General features: G+C 38.2%; 2 protein-coding genes across 2 annotated transcripts in view; one reads left to right on the top strand and one right to left on the bottom strand.

Moving 5' to 3' along the window:
• The window catches only part of LOC135698958 (serine proteinase stubble), a 667,696-nt gene that overhangs the window by 120,159 nt on the left and 528,401 nt on the right, over positions 1–19,136 (bottom strand). The gene's annotated exons all lie outside the window — the stretch shown is intronic.
• On the top strand, positions 12,132–18,140 carry LOC135698914 (uncharacterized). Its single transcript, XM_065219065.1, has 9 exons — positions 12,132–12,189; positions 14,821–15,068; positions 15,395–15,540; positions 15,609–15,699; positions 16,391–16,594; positions 16,653–16,814; positions 16,871–16,988; positions 17,681–17,799; positions 17,856–18,140. Exons 1-9 carry the CDS (start codon positions 12,132–12,134, stop codon positions 18,138–18,140), a joined length of 1,431 nt encoding a protein of 476 aa, XP_065075137.1.

The raw sequence follows: 19,136 nt of genomic DNA, 5'->3' as shown, positions 1-19,136 counted from the left end.
CATGAGAGAATATCTGGGAGGTGTGATTTGCATTGTCGGATAGTTTGAGATCTTCTTCAGAATAATACCTGATCAACCTTAAATCTTGAAAAATATCCAGACAACACATGGAATAATGCCTGGCATCATATGGGGATGTGATTTGCATTGTTGGATAGTTAGATATTTTCAAAATAATACCTGATTAACTTGAAGTCTTGAAAAAATATCTAAAGGACTTCATGGAGGACTTAGAACACCTGCAGATCATTGGAATAATATCTGAGCAGCCTGGTATCATATTTCTTGATGTAAAAGACGCAAGCGCTTTCATGAAATTCCATGAAGTTGAATAATATACTATGAAATTCATAGAATTACTAGGTGTTCACCGATCTTTCATGAAATACCTCTCACTTCTTTGAAATTACCTCAACTTCAATGATACTCCCTGAAACTTTAAAAAAAAATCCATGCAGTTCACTGTTGTCTATGAAGTTTCCCCGATTTTTGTGAAGCTCTTTGTTATTTAAAAGGAGCTGTTCAAACTTCTATAAATTATCCTCAAACTTCTCAGAAATTTCCAAAATTTCTGTAAAATTTGCAAATTTCTATTTAATCATCTCTGCTTCTATGACGTTCCCTGAACATTTACGAGAAACACCAATAAATACATCCAAGAAATTTAAAACAGAGTTCCATTCGTGTTTCAAAACCCGCTCAGAAATTAAACCGAATAGTCCAGCAGTTGCAAATCTGGTGCAAAATATTGCTCGCATAATGAAACTGCAACTCAGCATTGCGAGGGGTTCGTCTCTGTTCTAGTTTAGAATTGAAACAATCCATATAAAATACAACAGCATTGCGAACGGCCTAATACAATTCGTCGGTGCCTAATAAAGGCTGACTTTAAAGTAAATTGGTACGCCCCTCGCGCGCCGCTAGCACGCCTCTAGTGTTCGGAATCGAAAGTCTTTGACAGTGGTTTGTTTACACTTCTATAGAGAACAACTGGTGCAAGTTTGATCAAAGCAGTCGATCGCGTTCAGAAATAACGTCAAATAGAACTCGAAGAAAGAAAAAATATTGTGCTCAAGGACTCAAAACCAACAAGGAAACCCTGAGTGTGGAAAGGAATCAGCGAAGCTACGAAAATACTGGAACCAGCGATTGTCAGCTGCGCAGCAAGGTGTTGAGGTGCGTTAAAGCCTACCCCGGTCTTTCGAACCGAGATGTGGCTAGAAGGTACAACGCCAACTTTCAAACGTTGCGGAACATCCTTGCCGGGGAAGGATACAAATCGTACGAAGCCAGTAAACATCCGAACCGGCACATGAACTCGATTTTAAGCAGCTTCCCGGTCAAAAGTTCTACATCGCGACTGGACGTGGGGATATTCCGGGAAGATTCATGTTCGTGTTTGCCGACAAGTTCGCGAAGAAGGCCATGATTTGGCAAGCGATTTGCAGTTGTGGTCTGAAAACGGAACCATTTGTCACGTCCTCGACGATGACATCCCAAGTTTACTTCGAAGAATGCCTGAAAAAGCGTGTATTACCGTTCATCCCAAGTAACAATTCAGTAACCATTTAACATCCACTCGGATTTATGATGGTTTTATAACGGCAATGAACAATCCTTTTAGTTTAAATATAGCATTTCAAAGTGTAAAACATTCCTGCTTAGTAATTCAGCTTTTTGCTGTTTTAAAAACCTATTATAGTCTGGCAAGAAAGTTAAAAACTGTCTTGTTTTAAAAATAAATTTAAAACAGTTATCAATCCCTCTTTAAAACTGTTCTGTAATTCAAGCATAAACGTCATTAGCAATTGTTTATTAATGTCTTGATAAAATACTTTATAAACGTGTTCTATCATTATAAAAGCAACCATAAAACCATTAGGTTTTGCATTAGAGAAAAAAAAAGCATTTATTGTTGCTGTTCAGGCTTTTTAAAGTGCATCATTAACTCCCCAAGTACTCTGTTTACAAATTGAGCTTAAAAGATGGTTCCTCATAGTTAATACATGCCAAATTTATGACAAGGAAATCTCGAAGGATAGACGAAGTAGGATGAAAAATTCAAGTCGATTTCAGCAAAATTTACTTCTCTAGAAGAACCAGTACACCATCAACGACTGACTATCTGACTGAGCGGAGCCCTTGAATTCATACAACATTGTCGAAAGTTTAAAAAACATACCAGCCTTCTCCAGAACTTTCGAAAAGATGACAACCGACAGCAAACCACTGAAACTGTTAGTTAGCGGAGATTAGCTAGTTTCTGATCCATAGCAGCGATTTTATTCGGCAAAAGAACATACTCTTCGAAAATTTCATTCAAGCAAACATCCCTGCATCGTTGGATGGTGCACTTCTGTAACCATCCGGAAGAAGGGGATATTTTTCGGGAACGATTGCGCTTCCAGCTGTTCGAAATGCGAAATGTTGTAAAACAGTATCGCAAACTGTCTGAGTAACTGCTCCCAATCTATCGGGAGAAAACTACCTGGGAGAACCCTGGATTTTACAGCGCAACTATCGAAAGATAAACAAACTTTGACGTTTAACTTTTTGCAGGCAACTTTGCCTCCATAAATGCTGCCATAAATCTGAACGGGTTAGGATCAAGCAAAATGGCTTTAGATAAATACAATTCAGCCTGCAAGTTTTCTTCATAAAAGCCATTTCAAAACCTTATTAATTTGTTAAGGAATTCTTGAAAGCAAAACAACTTTTCACAAATGATCCATGAAAATCAACTTTTATGCCATCGCCATGTTACAATAAGTTTGCTTGTTTTTTACAATCTTCGATTTTCAATCTATATTTCCTTAGATATTACTATATTTTGGTAAATTTAGCAATGAGCAAACATTTAAATGCAAAAATTAAAAAAAAAGTCGCGGCCAAGCTCGATCTGAAGAATACATTTCTCAATGTTGAATAATTAGTCAAATCGACGTTTTACGAGGGTGGACTTAATTTTTTCGATGTTTTCACGTAAATTTCACATACAATTTAATATGGCACTTAAAACTAGGCCACTTAATGAGAACTATTGTAATAAATTTGGATAGTCAACCAGATTGTTATACCTTCAGTTTCTATTGTAATTATTTTGATAAGATCGGATTTATAAATCCTTTTCTACCTTGATTGATGCTTTCCTAGTGGATTCAGCATGGCTCGGAAAGGGTTTTTATTGTTGCTAAATAGCTTTCATTGTAGCTTTCAAATGGTTCTCAATGCGTTCGTCATACAACCTTTTGCAGTAAATCAATCTTGAAGAGCTTCGAGAATACACCCTTCAGAACCTTCTCCAGGGTGGGCCAACTAGACATATTCTAGTCTTAATGAGGTTTTGGTGGATGCATTAATGACAAAATAGCTTTGACCAGGGTTTTATGAATGTTGTTTTATAGTTGCTTTGTAGTATTTCATAAAACTTAAAATGTTACTTGGGATCCGCAAGCATAGGGGCAAATATTATAAATTAACAATATGGTTCACTTCCAGAATTCCCATATATTTCTGAAAAGACGCATAAGTAATACCATAGAGGTAACTCTAAGACCACTGGGTCCCGAAGAAAATCATTATTATTTTTGGCTCACTCAGTACCAGAACAACGGTCCCAAGCAGTCCCAAGCTATTTCACTCACCCCTGCATGTTCTGCATGAATCCACACACCCCTGATGTTATCTGTCAAACTTTCATAGCGAATAAAAACAAACATAGTGTAGTAATAGAATTTCAACTAGAATAGGGTACGTTAATCGTTTGCTTGGGACCAATAGGCTACTAAAGTGGTGAGCCAATTTAAAATCGTTAGTTTCGTATTGATTGTTGGTAATACCCTCTCCCGGTGAGAAAGGTGACTAAAAACATTCGTGGCCTTATTTTTTAAGCGTGTATTCAATTCATACGTTTAGTCAAATAAAAGGTGTGGCAAACAGTATTAGCTTTCTCATGCATGTTTACATCTGCCATCCCTCTTTACATACCACATTGGCAACTGACAGGAGGAAAACTTTCAACACGCTAATAATCGTTAACCCAATTTTGAGTAATAGGTTAACAAACACGGTAAGAAAAAAACACTCAAAAACACTTGAGTTTAAAAAAAGCTCAAAAACAAAAAATATAAAAATTAATTCGATTTTCAGTAAAGAGTACTCAACCGTCATGTTTTCACCATTGGGAAATTTTAACTTATTTTTGGATGAAAATCAAAGCAACCTGCGCTGTCTTTGATGCTGCCATTTTTGTGTGCTTCATCGCCTTCGTTCGTGCTCCATTGTTGGCGTTGACGGCACTGTCGAAAAATGATCTCTTCTAGAAATGATTGACAGTTTCTTATGGGATTTTTCGGTGAAGTGAAAGTATAGTACCATAGAGGTGATTCTAAGACCAGAAGGTCCCGAAAAAATGTGCTCAACTTTTTGGCTCAGTTCTAGTACTATCTTCGGTCCCAACCCGCATAAACGCGAACCATAAATTGACCTTACCGATAATGGTTATAAATTGTTTATAATCCCTCCTTAACTTTAACTGAAATGGTTTTGGAACCTTACATGAACGTTTGTGTGATAAAGTTTTAACCTTATGTATTATGGTTTTTAGGAAGCGGACCTTACAAATAATGGGTTGTTAAGAACCATTACCATTTCAAATTCTTGTTTTCTCCATACATTTTCGGAAAGAGAACTATATTAGAACGTTTTTACTTATGGTTTGAGAACATTAATGGTTATGGTTATGGTATTCAGTAAGGCCCATGAATGGTTTTGTAACATCGATCAACTTTATGTGGAATATATCGCGAATTGGTTGCCTGTAAATTAATAATTATCAGTTCGCGATATATTCCACGTAAAGTTGAGCGATAATACAAAACCATTAATGGACCTTACTGACTACCATAACCATAATCATTAATGTTCTCAAACCATAAGTAAAAACGTTCTAATATAGTTCTCTTTCCGAAAATGTATGGAGAAAACAAGAATTTGGAATGGTAATGGTTCTTAACGACCCATTATTTGTAAGGTCCGCTTCCTTAAAACCTTAATACATAAGGTTAAAACTTTATCACACAAACGTTCATGTAAGGTTCCAAAACCATTTCAGTTAAAGTTTACGAGGGATTATAAACAATTTATAACCATTATCGGTAAGGTCAAGTGATGGTTTGCGTTTATGCGGGAAGCTAATCGATGCACCCTTCGAAACATAGGAAAATCCACGAACCCCTCATTTTATCTGTCAAACTTCCATACAGAATCAAAACAGTCATAGTGTAGTACTAACATTTCGACTAGAATAGGGTACGTTAATCGATTTGCTTGGGACCAATAGGCTATTCAAGTAGTGAATCAATTTAAAAAAGTTAGTTTCCACCCGTTGATATTACGAAGTCCGCCATGTTTCACGCGCAGTCTGAAGTTTACTTATGGATTTTAACATAGGATTAAAGAGCTACAGAGTCGCTGTCAACGCCAATTGCATTCAATTGATGTTAAGGTAATTTTCACTCATTGGATTATTGATGAGGATTTCTCAAAATTTAGTTTTCATAATTTATTTAATTTTACCTAGCTTCATGGGAGCCACATGATGAGTAAAAGTGAACTCAATTTAAAGTACTAACTAACTTTAAAGTAGCCATTATTGGGCAAAAAATACAAATTTTAAAGATAAGTGACTTACCATTAAATTAGCAATTTTTACCCATTAATGAGTATCTGTTACCCATTAATGGATAAGTCGGTTGTTCCCGAATTGCAACATGCCCACTCAAACTAACTATATCATCTGATAGAGCAAATTATCTCTCAGATGTTGGTGTCCGTTTGCCAGGTTGAGTCAATACTCACGAGAAATCGTTCAAAGTCATTGTTTACATTTGGTAAATAGGCCTTTTTTACATGTTTCTCTACTTTCTCTACACGCTATTTCAAAACTACCCAAATTTGGGTAGAATCCACCCAGATCCGTCAAAACTGAACCTACCCAAAAATGGGTAAACTGTGTTGGGAGTGACAAGTTGACAAATGGACAACGTCGATCGGATTGATGTCAATGTTGTTCATTTGTCAACTTGTCACTCCCAACACAGTTTACCCATTTTTGGGTAGGTTCAGTTTTGACGGATCTGGGTGGATTCTACCCAAATTTGGGTAGTTTTGAAATAGCGTGTATCATACATAAAAACTATAAACACTGGAATAAGAGACCAACGGAGACACTGTTATGATTCCAATCGAACTGTCAAAAGCAGTTCCAATCTTCAATGTTTACAAATGGTTTGCTTCAATTAGGGACGAGTATTAAAATCGTTTAACAATCACTCATGAACTCGCTCGTCTGTGCATTGGCGAAGTCACTCGCAAGCAGTTACAAATGCAAGTGATGCCAGGATTGCTTTGCTGTTTATCTTGTTGCCAAATTCATGTTTTTTTTTCTCCGCTGGTCTCTTATTCCAGTGTTTCTAATCAAAACCATCATAGCTTAAAACAAAAACGATAAAATTGAGTGTTGTGGACTGGACTATGGAGAGTGTTTATGTGCAATCGTTGGAAATTTATAGTGGTCGTAAGTACTAAATACTATAGAGATTTAATAGAGAATTTTTTCTTCTTGATTTGTTTTCCGTCGATCGTGTTTTCCGTGCTGAGTTTACTGCGGTTTTACTTAAATTTGCGTTGTTTAAACTCAAGTTTTGGGTAAGTTTCATTTTCTGTGTACCCTGAAACTGGGTAGACGGTATCCATTCTTATGTGCAGTAAGGAGTTGGCAGAATCTGAGTAAACCAGTTTTATTACGATGAGTAAAATGTACCCAAATTCTGGGGAAATGGTTATAATCGCATGTTTACAATGGTACAGGTATAAAAGGGAGATTTTTGCGGTGTCCAAATATCCTACAATACTGTGGACCCCCGCTAATCTGAATGACACTTCGTGCATATTAACGGGGTTTATTTTTATTTTGAACTTCATGTAAACCTATGACCATTAGAAATTTGAGTTTCTGGTAGCCTTATTGGCGGTTTTGTTTTGATTCTGCTTTCCATTTTGCATCGTTTCATTCCGCTTTATTATGTATTACTCAATTACAGTGGAAGCGGAACGGTAGCGCGAAAAGCGGAAAAGCCCAATCTCAGTAAGCCTACTTGTCGGATTGAAAACTATTCAGAACAAAATTGACTCCGGATAGGCATTTTGATGTCATTTGTGACAACTGCCAAACTGCTCATAAAGACGATAATGAATAAAAACTGAAAATGTTCATGCATTTCCAAATGGTTTCCTACCATTCCCATATATTCGAAAGTGACTGGCCTTCTGGATGTGGATGATGTCAAAAACAACAAAACATGATTAATTGAGTAGATGGGACTTTACATACTTTTGGCTTCCCACATAGTATCTAGTTGGGTGAAATAAACTTTTTTTCCTTGATTTGTTTTCCGTACTGCGAACCAATGCTACCGACGCCCGAGAAGAAGCTTCCACACCCACCCTTCGTGATCAGAGATTTTGTACCTCAAAAAATCCCGGCGGCGCTTGAGATATAAACTTAATTTTGATTATTTTTTTTTTTTTACCGTGAGGTTAAACTTTACTCAACAGTGAGTTGTTTTTGATAGCCTTGTTACGCTCAATTTACAGTGTACTAGTCACCTTTCGCGTCACTCTATAGAGTCCCTAGTGTCGGGAAAAATCGTGTCTTGGGGATAATTGACGAGTGCACGGATGGATTTGAGTTCACTCACTCGACAAAAAGTGACACAACAGCGGGGCCCTGTTTACTAAAAATGAACACATATATGTTCATTTTTAGTAAACAGGGCCCCGCTGTTGTGTCACTTTTTGTCGAGTGAGTGAACTCAAATCCATCCGTGCACTCGTCAATAGAAGAGTGAACCATATTGTTAATTTATAATATTTGCTGTTAGCCTTGAGAATAAATGTACTAGTGAATAAATCATGTAGTGTCGTTTTCAAACTAAAATAAATTCGTGTATTGTGTCAAGAGTATGTTTGATTGCTGCATGTGAAGAAGGATTTGCCGATGACAAAGATACAGAAAGGATAAGGATCAAGGAAGGAAAGGACGATTCGTTCAATAAGGAAGGAGGTACGTTTTCTGGTGAAGGTCGTGTGGAGGTCGAAACCAAATCGGTCGGACAGGTCTCCGACAGACAAAGTTGAGAAGAAGTTGTTAGCATATGGAAACAACAAGCTGAACGTGTTGGGTATGTTTCTAGCTGACATCGCAACGAAACAGTCTTCTGCCAGTGATAAGATCTTCGTCGTCAAGGAATCTGGATCCAACCTACTAGGACGAAGAGCAGCAACCGATTTGGGAATACTGAAAATCAAGGCAAGGATTGGGAAATTGAAAGGAGTGGTGGTGTCAATTAAGGTAGACCCTACGGTGAAACCAGTTCAGCAGACGCAAAATCGTATTCCAATTCCACTGCTACCGAAAGTCGAGCAGGAGATAGCCAGATTGCTAGAACAGGATGTAATCGAAAGAGCCCCACATGATTCTCCGTGGAATCGTCGTTCGACCAAAGCCAGGTAACAACGATTAAATTCGCCTGTGTGTTAACATGCGCGATGCTAACCAAGCGATTGTGCCGCAGCATCATCCACTGCCAACCTTTGATGACATCGTCCCCCATCTACACAACTGCAAGGTGTTTTCCAAAATCGAACTTAACACGATCGATTACTACCTACGCTACGCACCTTTGGAATTAATTGTGCAGCCGAAGTGTTCCAAAGCGTAATGGAGCGAGTGTTGGCGGGGATTCCAATCATCGGATCATTCATCGACGATGTATTGGTGTTCGGACCGGACAAGGCAAGTCATGACAGAGAGTTGAAAGCTGTAATGGAAAGGCTGGAGGAGAGTGGACTAACCGTCAACATACAGAAATGTGAGTTTTCAAAATCTGAAGTGAAGTTTATGGGACATCAGCTAAGCGACAAAGGCATTAGTTCGGCAGCCGAGAAAGTAGATGCAATCCGCAAGTTCCGTTTTCCTGAACCCGTGGAAGAACTTCGAAGCTTCTTAGGACTAATCAACTATCTCGGTAAGTTCATCCCTAACTTATCATCTCCGACTGCTCCGTTGAGGGAACTACTGTGCAAGGAAAATCGATTCAAATGGGAACCCAAACATACTTTGGCTTTCGAAAAAATCAAGGATGCCAATCCACGGAATCTTGGGTATTATTCGCCACACGATGAAACCATTTTGATCGCTGATGCTAGCCCCGTGGGTTTGGGAGCCGTCTTACTCCAAGACGGCACTCACTTTTTTGGTACTCTCTTCGGTCCCACGCTAATCGATGCACCCCTCGAAACATAGGAAAATCCACGAGCCCCTCATTTTATCTGTCAAACTTTCATAGCGAATCAAAACAAACATAGTGTTGTCCTAGAATTTTGGCTAGAATGGGGTACGTTAATCGATTTGCTTAGAACCAAGAGGCTAGTCAAGCTAGCAATGCTGAGTTAAACTTCAAGTTACTATTAATTTGTCATTCAGGGAATCGTTACCCTCCATGGTATATTCCAGATATTGTTCTCGGAGATGAACCAGCCTACGGCTGAAAATCTCCTAAATAAAGAAAGAAAAAAAAAAAAAAAAAGATATTGTTCTATATGGTAGAAATAGTATTATAATCGGATGATGAATCTTATGGTGATTACAACCGGAAAGGAACATTCATAATAGTAATGATACATCTTATGGTATATCTCTATTCGGGTCATCGATATCTATTTGATATGGATGTGCTTATTTCAGAACTCTTCTCGCACTGAAGAAACTCGAAGCTAACTTCGAAGATGCCATCAGCGAGACCATTTAGCAAAGTTTGGCCAACTTTTACCGACAAGGGTTTATTTGATAAATACCACGCTAAACAGGTTTGGCCCCTACCTTTTGCAAACGCTGGCTTTTCACGCTTGGGCTGTGATACGTATTTTTGGAGATTTGCGTTTGTTAGTAGGGTGTGTGTGTGTGTGTGTATGTGATAGAGATTTCTGAAAATATGGGATCTTTCAACTACTATGCACAATACTGCAACACTACTTCAATAACTTTTTCTTCTTCATGTTGTTAATTGAGATTCTAGGCGTGAGTCTGAACAATTCTTTTACCGGACAGGGAATCGAACCCGCCACCACCGGCATGGCATGCCTCGCCTTTGCTGACTGGGCTATCAGCAAACCTCTCCGCTACAATTATGTGATGTGAAAAAATCCCCAGATATGACATCATTATACAGGTATGCCAAATTTTGAGCTCTCAATCTTTAAGAGCAAACTAAAAAAAAACACCGGTTTAATCGAGGGATTTTCATTCAAGAATTTAGGTAGACGGTCTTATCCAAAATGATTTAACATTCAAACATCACATAGTATTGGTTTATTTCTCATAATTGTAATAACCCCTTATTTAATAATCTTTTAGCTTAGACACTACCTTAAAACTGAACACAGTTGAGCTTGCGTTTTCTCTCTTTTTTTTCTTGATTGAGCGTAATTCCTTGGTATATCAATCTCTCACTACCTTGTTCAGCCAGCCGTCCGGCAATCTCCCGGAAAATGTTTTCCACATTCCGCCCGGTTTTGGCCGAGGCCTCCACAAACAGCAGTCCCTGCTGCTTTGCGTAATTGGATGCCTCTTGAAGCTGGACCGCACGGTTTTCAGCTTTATCCACTTTATTGCCCACCAGTGCGATAACTGAATCCTGAGTGGTGGGCCCCTCACTCAATTCTTCCACCCACTGCTTAGCTGCTGTGAAACTATCTTTATTCGTAATATCGTAGACCACCAGGACCGCCCGTGCATTCCGGTAGTACATCCGAGTAACGGACACAAAGCGATCCATTCCGGCCGTGTCCCATATTTCCATCGAAATTCTCTTCCTTCCCACGTCAATGGTGTGAATGATTCTCGTCGCATATAGAGTCGCTTTACGCGGTTTATTCGATTTCACCAGATTGGATAACAAGAAGGATTTTCCAACGGCCGTTTCACCCAGCAGAACCACTTTATATTTGTTGTTCGAGATACCTTGGTTGGCGGGTTTCCAATTTCTCGCCATGTTTAAAATCGAAACACGCTTTAGTATGATTCTGCGATACAGGGATGTGCTGCCACGCGTACCGTCCGGTGGGTTTTTGCAGACTGGCTAGTGGATTTTAATTTTCGGTTCCATCGCTATGATCTGGACATGTCGTCGTGCAGAAGCAGATTTCGCGTGGAATTGTTGGAACGGTGTTGGTGATCGTTCCGTTCAAGTTAAGCTGAATGTGAATATATTATTTTATTTTTGGAAAAACTGTTCGAACGAAAACGAGAATATGGGTGAATCTCACTTTATCATACACATTCCGGTTGCACGTTGTTTTCCTAGCTGTGGTTGTTTATTAAGGCACACAAATGTTGACTTTGATTCCTTCGGATCACACGGATCACACATATCTTCAAGCATTCCAACAAATTAATGAAAATGGTTTCTATGCTTATTGGCCAGCAGATGTCACTACTGTTGTTTTGTGGCGACATCTATCGGAAATTACGCATAAACTGTTTTCCGTTAGTTGTAATCAGAGTTACAAAATCAAGTAATCTCAAAAATATTGTTTGAGTTCCAAATTTGAAACCATCAAAAGTTCGGAAATTTGAAACCATCAAAAATGAAACTGCGACACGATCAGTGCAGCGCACTTTTAAACGGTGTTCGATAGTTAACCCTACACACTTAAACAGAGATCCTGAGTTCGGTAAAAAAAATTACCGTTTTAGATCGGTAATCCTAAAAATTACAGATATTTCGGTATTTTCTCGCTCTATTGCTGAAAACTGTAAATAAAATTACCGAATTTCGGTAACTTCATTTCAATTCAACGAAAACGGTAAAAAAAAACCGGCAGATTTGTAAATCAGCTTCATCACTGACTTCGGTGAAATATTTTACTGAAGTTTCGGTAAACAAACCGTTCCATTACCGAGTTCGGTAATTTTCACAGCGAGAAACGTCAAATTCGCCATATTGTGATTTTCGACCTCTTAAAAAAAGTTTGTAAGTGGAAACTGGTGAAAAATTAAAAGTGCAATGATGGAGGCTATTATGGATCAGCTGCAACACCAAGACGAGCGAATCGTAGATATTTTCCGTAAGTAATGATATTTCGTTATCTAAATAAATACCCATTGTTACAGATGGCCGATGCTGTTGCTTGTTTTTTCTGTCGGTTGCAAGTTCCAGGTTATGTTACCGGACTGCACCGACACATCAACGACCATATAAAAAAGAAAGATTTTATACCGGCAAACACAATTTTTGATTGTACATATCAGAAATGTGATGCAAGATATGGAAACTTCTATTCTTTAAAACGCCATATCATTGAGAAGCATCCACTTGTAAGCTTTGTTCCAGTCGGCAGTACTACGAAGGGAAACGATCTACTCGGGGAAACTCTTTTCATCGGCCATGAAATGCCTACTCAATGCGATGAAGCAAGTTCTACCCGTGAATCAGAGACATCAATGAATGAACTCAAAAAAATTATTCATCTGAGTATTTGTCGTATGACCTCAGACGTTGGACTGCCACAAACTAAAATTTCTGAGTTCATAAAACTTTGCGATGTAATCGTACAGCACATTTGCAACTACTTGGAAAACGAAACATTGCGTTTTATCAATTTCCATGTCGAAGTTTTTTCTCCAGAAGTTGAAATTGCTCTTCGGAACAAATTTAAACTGGTTCAGCTGTTCAACAAAGTCAATACCTTCCCTAAACAGTCCAAATACCTAAAGGAGCTCGCGGTTTCGACACCTATCCCTAGAGAAATTTTTTTGAATCGTCGAGAGGATGTGCGACACGTAAACGCAATTCCAAAAAAGATTCTGGTGAACGAAACGGCGTCATACATCAGTATCATAGACAGCTTGAAATTTATTCTACGTGATCCCAAAACAAGAAAGTTGTTGAAAGAAACTGATATGGATGCGGCGAAGACTCATTGCGTTAATGAATACAGCTCTTTTCGATCAGGCCAAACGTTTAATGACAAAGCAATATTTCTGGATTATCCTGATACGGTTAGAATCAGTCTCTATCAGGACGATGTAGAGTTGGGAAACGCATTCAGCTCGAGAGCGGGTATAAACAAGATTTCGAATTTCAGCTTCAAGATTCAGAATTTTCCCGATAAGTGGAACAGTTCACCTCGAACAGTATTTCCACTTGTATATTGTACTACTGTTGACGCGAAAAAACAAGGATACCGAAAAATATTGCAACCTCTTATTGCTGATTTGAAACGACTAGAAGAAGGTATTGATGTTTATTATGGTCAGGAGAGATATGTCATACGAGCTGTGGTTACAATTTTCTGTGGGGACACATTAGCAGCTCATGAGATTTTTGGTTTGCTTGGACCAAGTGCAAAATATTTCTGCCGAATCTGTAAAATTTCGAGACAAGAATTCCATGAAAATCCATTACAAGAATTTCCTGGACGAAATCGCGATTGGTATGAACAACAGCTTGAAAATGTTCGAAACGGTTCAATTACCCCTAAAGAGTGTGGGCTGAAAAATACAGGATGTATTCTTAATGACTTAAAATACTATCACATCACAGACAACTTCTGCCTAGATAGTATGCATGACCTAGCGGAAGGCGTGGTTCCATTAGCCCTACAACTGGTCCTTGCACGATATTGTAAGTGAAATGATTTAAAAATGAACACCAAATACGTTAATAATCGTATTAATACATTTTCGTATGGGTACTCGGATCGTTGTCCCTTATCCTATCCCTCTCCTAATTTCACGGACGAGATGATCAAATACCCTGCTAAACACAGGATGCGACAAACATCATCTCAATCACTTTTGCTACTACGCGCTTTTCCGTTCTTGTTTGGCCATCTGGTTCCTGAGGAATGTGAGTTGATGAAAATGATTGGCCACCTTATCAATATTGTTCGAATAATAGTGTCACCGGTTGTATCGGAAAACTTGCTATTCCAACTGGAAGAACACATTGAATTCTTTGAACAAATATTTTACGCTAATTTCGAACGACGTATAAATAAGCTGCATCATCTGAAGCATTATACAACTTGTATTCGCAAAAGTGGAGCAATGAAGCAATTCAACTGTTTACAGTTCGAACAAACAAATAAAGTTTTAAAAACTCAAGCAAACACATGTAGGAATTTCAAAAATATTTGTTCGAGCTTAGCTAAAAGACAATGTTTCAAAATGATTGTCAATGTCCTCGATAACCCATGGCACGATAATATCAAATTCTGTTCCGGAAAGCTCGTGCCACGATCTGATTGCTTGAGTGAACAATATCTGGATGAGGGCATAGAGTTCGTTTACACTCCAAAAACTGTAACGCTCAACGGAATCGTTTTTAGAAAAAACCAACTGATTGGAATGAAGCAACATAAAAACGAATACTTCCCTACCTATGGCATTATACACGAAATAGTAATATCTGACGGCAAATTATCAGTCCAGCTACGTTTGTGTGAAACAAACTCGTACAATGAATTTTTCGAAGCTTACGAAGTTGAAGTGAGCAGAAAACATGAATTAACACCCTTTGAAGAATGCTTCACCCATGCTGTATTTTCATTTTGGTCCCCATATGGAAGTACAACAAAATACATTTCGCGTCGATTTTATAATCGCGATAATTAATATACATCTATCTGTAATTATCATTATTTATTATTAACTACAACTGTTGATCATATTAAAATATTATCATATTTTTCTAGGAAAAGAAGAAATCGACGACATAGAAACTTTTCTCTCTTTGGACGAAAATGATTTCACTCGACTTAAAATGACTACCAAAATGATTAAGATTGTCCAAAAACTACAAAATCATCTCCAAGACTACAACGAAGAATGGATCGTTGAAGAAGTAGAGATATCTCCGACCAATACGCAAACTGTCAATGCTGATGATACACCACAAAACGTTGATCCTAACGACCCGTACAAAGGCATAAGCTTGGACAATGTGAGTATTCAACGTGTTAGCTGTTCATACAAAGCAGACATTGTAGTTGAGGTACACCGGAGTAAGTAAAACCGTGGGGTAAGTGGGTAAAGCTATTGTAAATTTGAATGTTTAAATGGAAAACTCAACAAAGCCAATGTCATCAGCAGATTACGTCATTGGCTCTCTAAAGTTTTTCGTTTTATCGTACCCACACTTAAGCATTCAGGTTTACAAAAAGCTTTACCAATTTACCCTACGGTCTTACTTTTCTAGGTCAAAATGTGTTTAAATTCTATGCTTAAACTTATGTCACTATATTTCATTACTTTTTTAATGTATTCCAGGTGATTGATATTGACACCATCTTTGAGAAAACTAATGAAGGAATCACCATCATGGAGGTATTGAAAGAAGGATTGCGACCAAAAGAATCTACATTCAAAAAAATTAATGACATGCTATGCGACTGCTTGAAATCCGTGTATGGTTGGTAAGTAAATGTAACATATTTTTGCTTGTATGTCTACTGAAAATGAATTTTGTTATTTTTCTTCCTAGTCGCCCCAACCGTTTCTACAAAGACCAGATTGCCATTTCCCTTGTGAAATCCTATCCAATTCTTGCAGCCAAGGATGCGAAAGTTCCGCAGGTACCGTTAAACAATGTTAAATGGGACAAGAGAAACCTATGTATAGGTGATACGCCAATGAAATATTAAGAAGTGCACCTAATAACTTTAATATTATTGGTACAGTTGAAAACCGGAAATGTTGTGTTTGATGTACAGAACAAGAGTAAAATTGAATGTCACGTGTGGGTTTTTCCGGTGTCTAACTTGACCGACAATAATCATCAAGTGTTCGGTTGTGTACATTTTTCACGGTATCAAACAACACTCCCACGCAATTAGATGCAACATGTAACATTCATCTCGCTTTTTAAAATTTTCGGATAATGCTTATTGTAATTCTAAATGCATTCTATATGACGTCTTCAAAGCGTGATCAGAATGCATCATTATATCGCGTTCATTTGGTGCCCTTGATGAACTTAATCTTCATGAGTCTATGCACTGAACATCCATGAAAATTTATCGCAATCGTACCTGCATTTGTTAGTTCACTAATGATGAGAAATCCGCAACAAATTAATACAACTTTGGGTGTAGTACTTTACGCAATATTATATATGGAATGCATGACTGGTTGTGGGTGGCAACTTATTTTCATCTATCAAGCGTTCACCACTTAGGGTACTGCCATATACACACGACGCGCGACGCATTTGACATTACATTTGCCCACTAAGGCTTGCTTATAATAGTAGTATCTTTTATGTAGGCGTTGTGGTTCCATGCTCATGCTAGAGGACCGAATCGACATGCTGGGCGCATCCATTACCGTATGGAGTATTTGGCAAGGACCTCTGGAGAACGCGTTATTAAACGTCGGCGTACCGAAGAACAGCAAACTGAACCGCAGGCAATCGTAGGCTCGGATGCTACTCGTACGGAGGATGGGCCTCCTTCCAACATCGAGGAATTGGTAGGCCTAAAAATCCAACATGTTGTATAAATGACTTCTAATTTAACAAGGTTTATAGATACTCGAGTTGCAATACATCGTACCCAATCAACATAATAAACATCGTGTTCTTGAGCTCTGGAAGACTACTTTCTCTAAGCGACAACAATCTCGGGATGCTGATGAATTTCAACAGTACTTGCAAGCTTTTCCTGTTTCTACAGCCTATGATGGTGAATTGGTAGGTACATCCAAACGTGCTTATCACATGTTAAGATAAATAATCAATATTTTCAGATAACATTTGACTTCCAAATTTTGAAACCTGCTGCGACGTCCTTTGCTGACGAGTGGAACAAACTTGAAGGTAGAATTCTGACTGTACATCGAGCAATGTACAGGGAACTCACTAATGGTAATTTTGGCAGTTAGGTGTACACTAGAGAAGAGGAGACAATACGGGGGTGAAAAGGAACCACTTTACTGTCAAACGCGAACCAGCTCATGAGATATCTAGATACACATTTTAAAAGGTCATATCTGCATTGATCGATTCTCTTCATCGACTTTCTCTTCCGTTAATAACTTAGCTGCAAAACCTTTCCCTATTGTATTTGTCGATTTGGGTGCTAGATAAGAATTTTCTTCATCAAACTATGTTGTAAAATTAGCGCGAAATCTGTTTGCATAGCAGTGGTTATCAAAAGAGAAAGTCGATGAACAGAATATTATAGATAGTGCTAGAGATAGAGATAAAAGAGTAAGAAGCCAGTTGCCTCCTCTTCCTCTTAGGGTGTACACTGATATTTCAAGCTGAACATTGCATTAGGTCCTAAGTAACATTGACAGATTCTATTTGTCGACTTTCTTTTTGCATTCCCACGGTCATGTAAAGACATTCCCAGGTATTTTCAGCACAAAAATCGATAAAAGAAGCTTTTATCTAGCATCTAATATGACAAACACATCAAGAAATGGTTATGTGCTCAAGTTATTAATGAAAGAGAAAGTCGATGAAGAGAATCGATCAATGTTACTTAGGACCTAATGCAATGTTCAGCTTGATTTATGTTTTGTTTATAATGTCCATTTTCCTGCCTACTATAGATTTCGTTCGGGCCCTCGCTATTGTGAGATTCAAAAATTCATCGCGTGGATCCAAACGAGCGAAGACTGATGACGCTGTACTGAACAATCCCCTATCAGGTGTTGTAAAATGGATACAGGTGAGACGTATGGTATAATCAAAATTAGTTGCTTTAATAATATTTTTTTGTTCTAGCCCGAAGATGATTTTCCGCAGGATAGTGGAAGCATTCCACTATTGGTAGTGCGAGGAAATTTCCCTGATGTGACGGATGGATGTGCAGTATGCTGGGGTACCATTGCTATTCCCGTTGGCGACGATCTAAAAACAGCAATTGGGATCTTCATCCAATGCTTCCCTGTTTTCGGTGTAGCACTGAATCCTTCCGACAAAAACTTTTTTTTGTTCATCGGTGGAGCAGTTTTGAACATAAACACATTGACCACAACTGGAGCCAAATTTTTGCATGGATTGCAATAACTGCCAGCGCTACGTGTAAGTTTTGAGCTATTCGATTTACATAAAAAATGTCCGAAAGAATGAAATAAAATAATGACTAAGGAAAAATGTATTTAATTTAAATAATTGATAAAACCAAGAAAACACCTTGAAATAATATTAAAGCGAATTAAATTTGAGTCGGTAAACTTTTTTAAAAATTACAGATATTTCGGTAATTTTCATTTTCCATATCGACTCCAAAATTACAGTTCTCCGGTAAAATCAATTACAAACCAAGCTTGTTTTTTCGGTAAACGATACCGATCGTTCGGTAAATTTGACAGATAGTTTTGCTGATTCAGTTTACAGATTTTTCGGTAATGTTCTCGATTACCGAACACCTTACCGACCGTTCAGCTGTTGAGAATTCGGTAAATGAATTACCGAAGTTGGTAATTTTTTCTAAGTGTGTAGATATGTGTGCGAGTTCGAACCACGAGAAGTCGTCCCAGACTATTCTGCTGACGAAACACGTAAAGAAAGTATGATTGTTTATGAAGATCGCTGAGCACCTGATGGTCTTTGAAATAATTTCTGAGCAACCTGGTATCGTGGGTAAAAATCTGAGAGACGTGATTTAAATTGTTGGACAGTTGAAGATCTTCAGAATTATACTACATCAACCTGAAAACATGAGACAGCGCAATGTGGGCGGAAGCGGGACGGAAACGGAAAGTTTGACAGTTGTCACAAATGACATCAAGATGCCTAACCGAAGTCGATTTGGTTCTAACTAGTTTTCAATCCGACAAGTAAGCTCAATAATATCAAGCATGATATTTTGCTCCAATATCACGCGTTATATTGCGAGCCCATGAGAGCGGAAAATATCAATTGATTTCTTATTTTGCCCACACTTGTTGCGACGTCGGGTTGTTAAGACATACCCGGGAACGGACGGTCAGATGAGAAAGGTCGATGTTCAAACTTCGTCGGGAGTTCTACAAAAGCCAGCGATCAAAGTAGCCCTTCTGG

The sequence above is a fragment of the Ochlerotatus camptorhynchus genome, unplaced genomic scaffold (assembly GCF_037179485.1).
Source record: "Ochlerotatus camptorhynchus isolate MF236.1 unplaced genomic scaffold, CSIRO-AGI_Acam_v1.1 ptg000099l, whole genome shotgun sequence".
In the NCBI taxonomy this organism is placed as follows: domain Eukaryota; kingdom Metazoa; phylum Arthropoda; class Insecta; order Diptera; family Culicidae; genus Ochlerotatus; species Ochlerotatus camptorhynchus.
Note: the sequence above shows the minus strand (reverse complement) of the source record. Positions and strands in the feature narration are given on the sequence as shown.

What these genes read in the sequence shown, in the direction of transcription:
- LOC135698914 (XM_065219065.1), top strand. Translation starts at nt 12,132, where the DNA reads ATGGAGGCTATTATGGATCAGCTGCAACACCAAGACGAGCGAATCGTA. An exon ending in AAGGCATAAGCTTGGACAAT is followed by an intron (nt 15,069 to 15,394) that starts GTGAGTATTCAA and finishes AATGTATTCCAG; the next exon opens with GTGATTGATATTGACACCAT. An exon ending in CTTCCAACATCGAGGAATTG is followed by an intron (nt 16,595 to 16,652) that starts GTAGGCCTAAAA and finishes CAAGGTTTATAG; the next exon opens with ATACTCGAGTTGCAATACAT.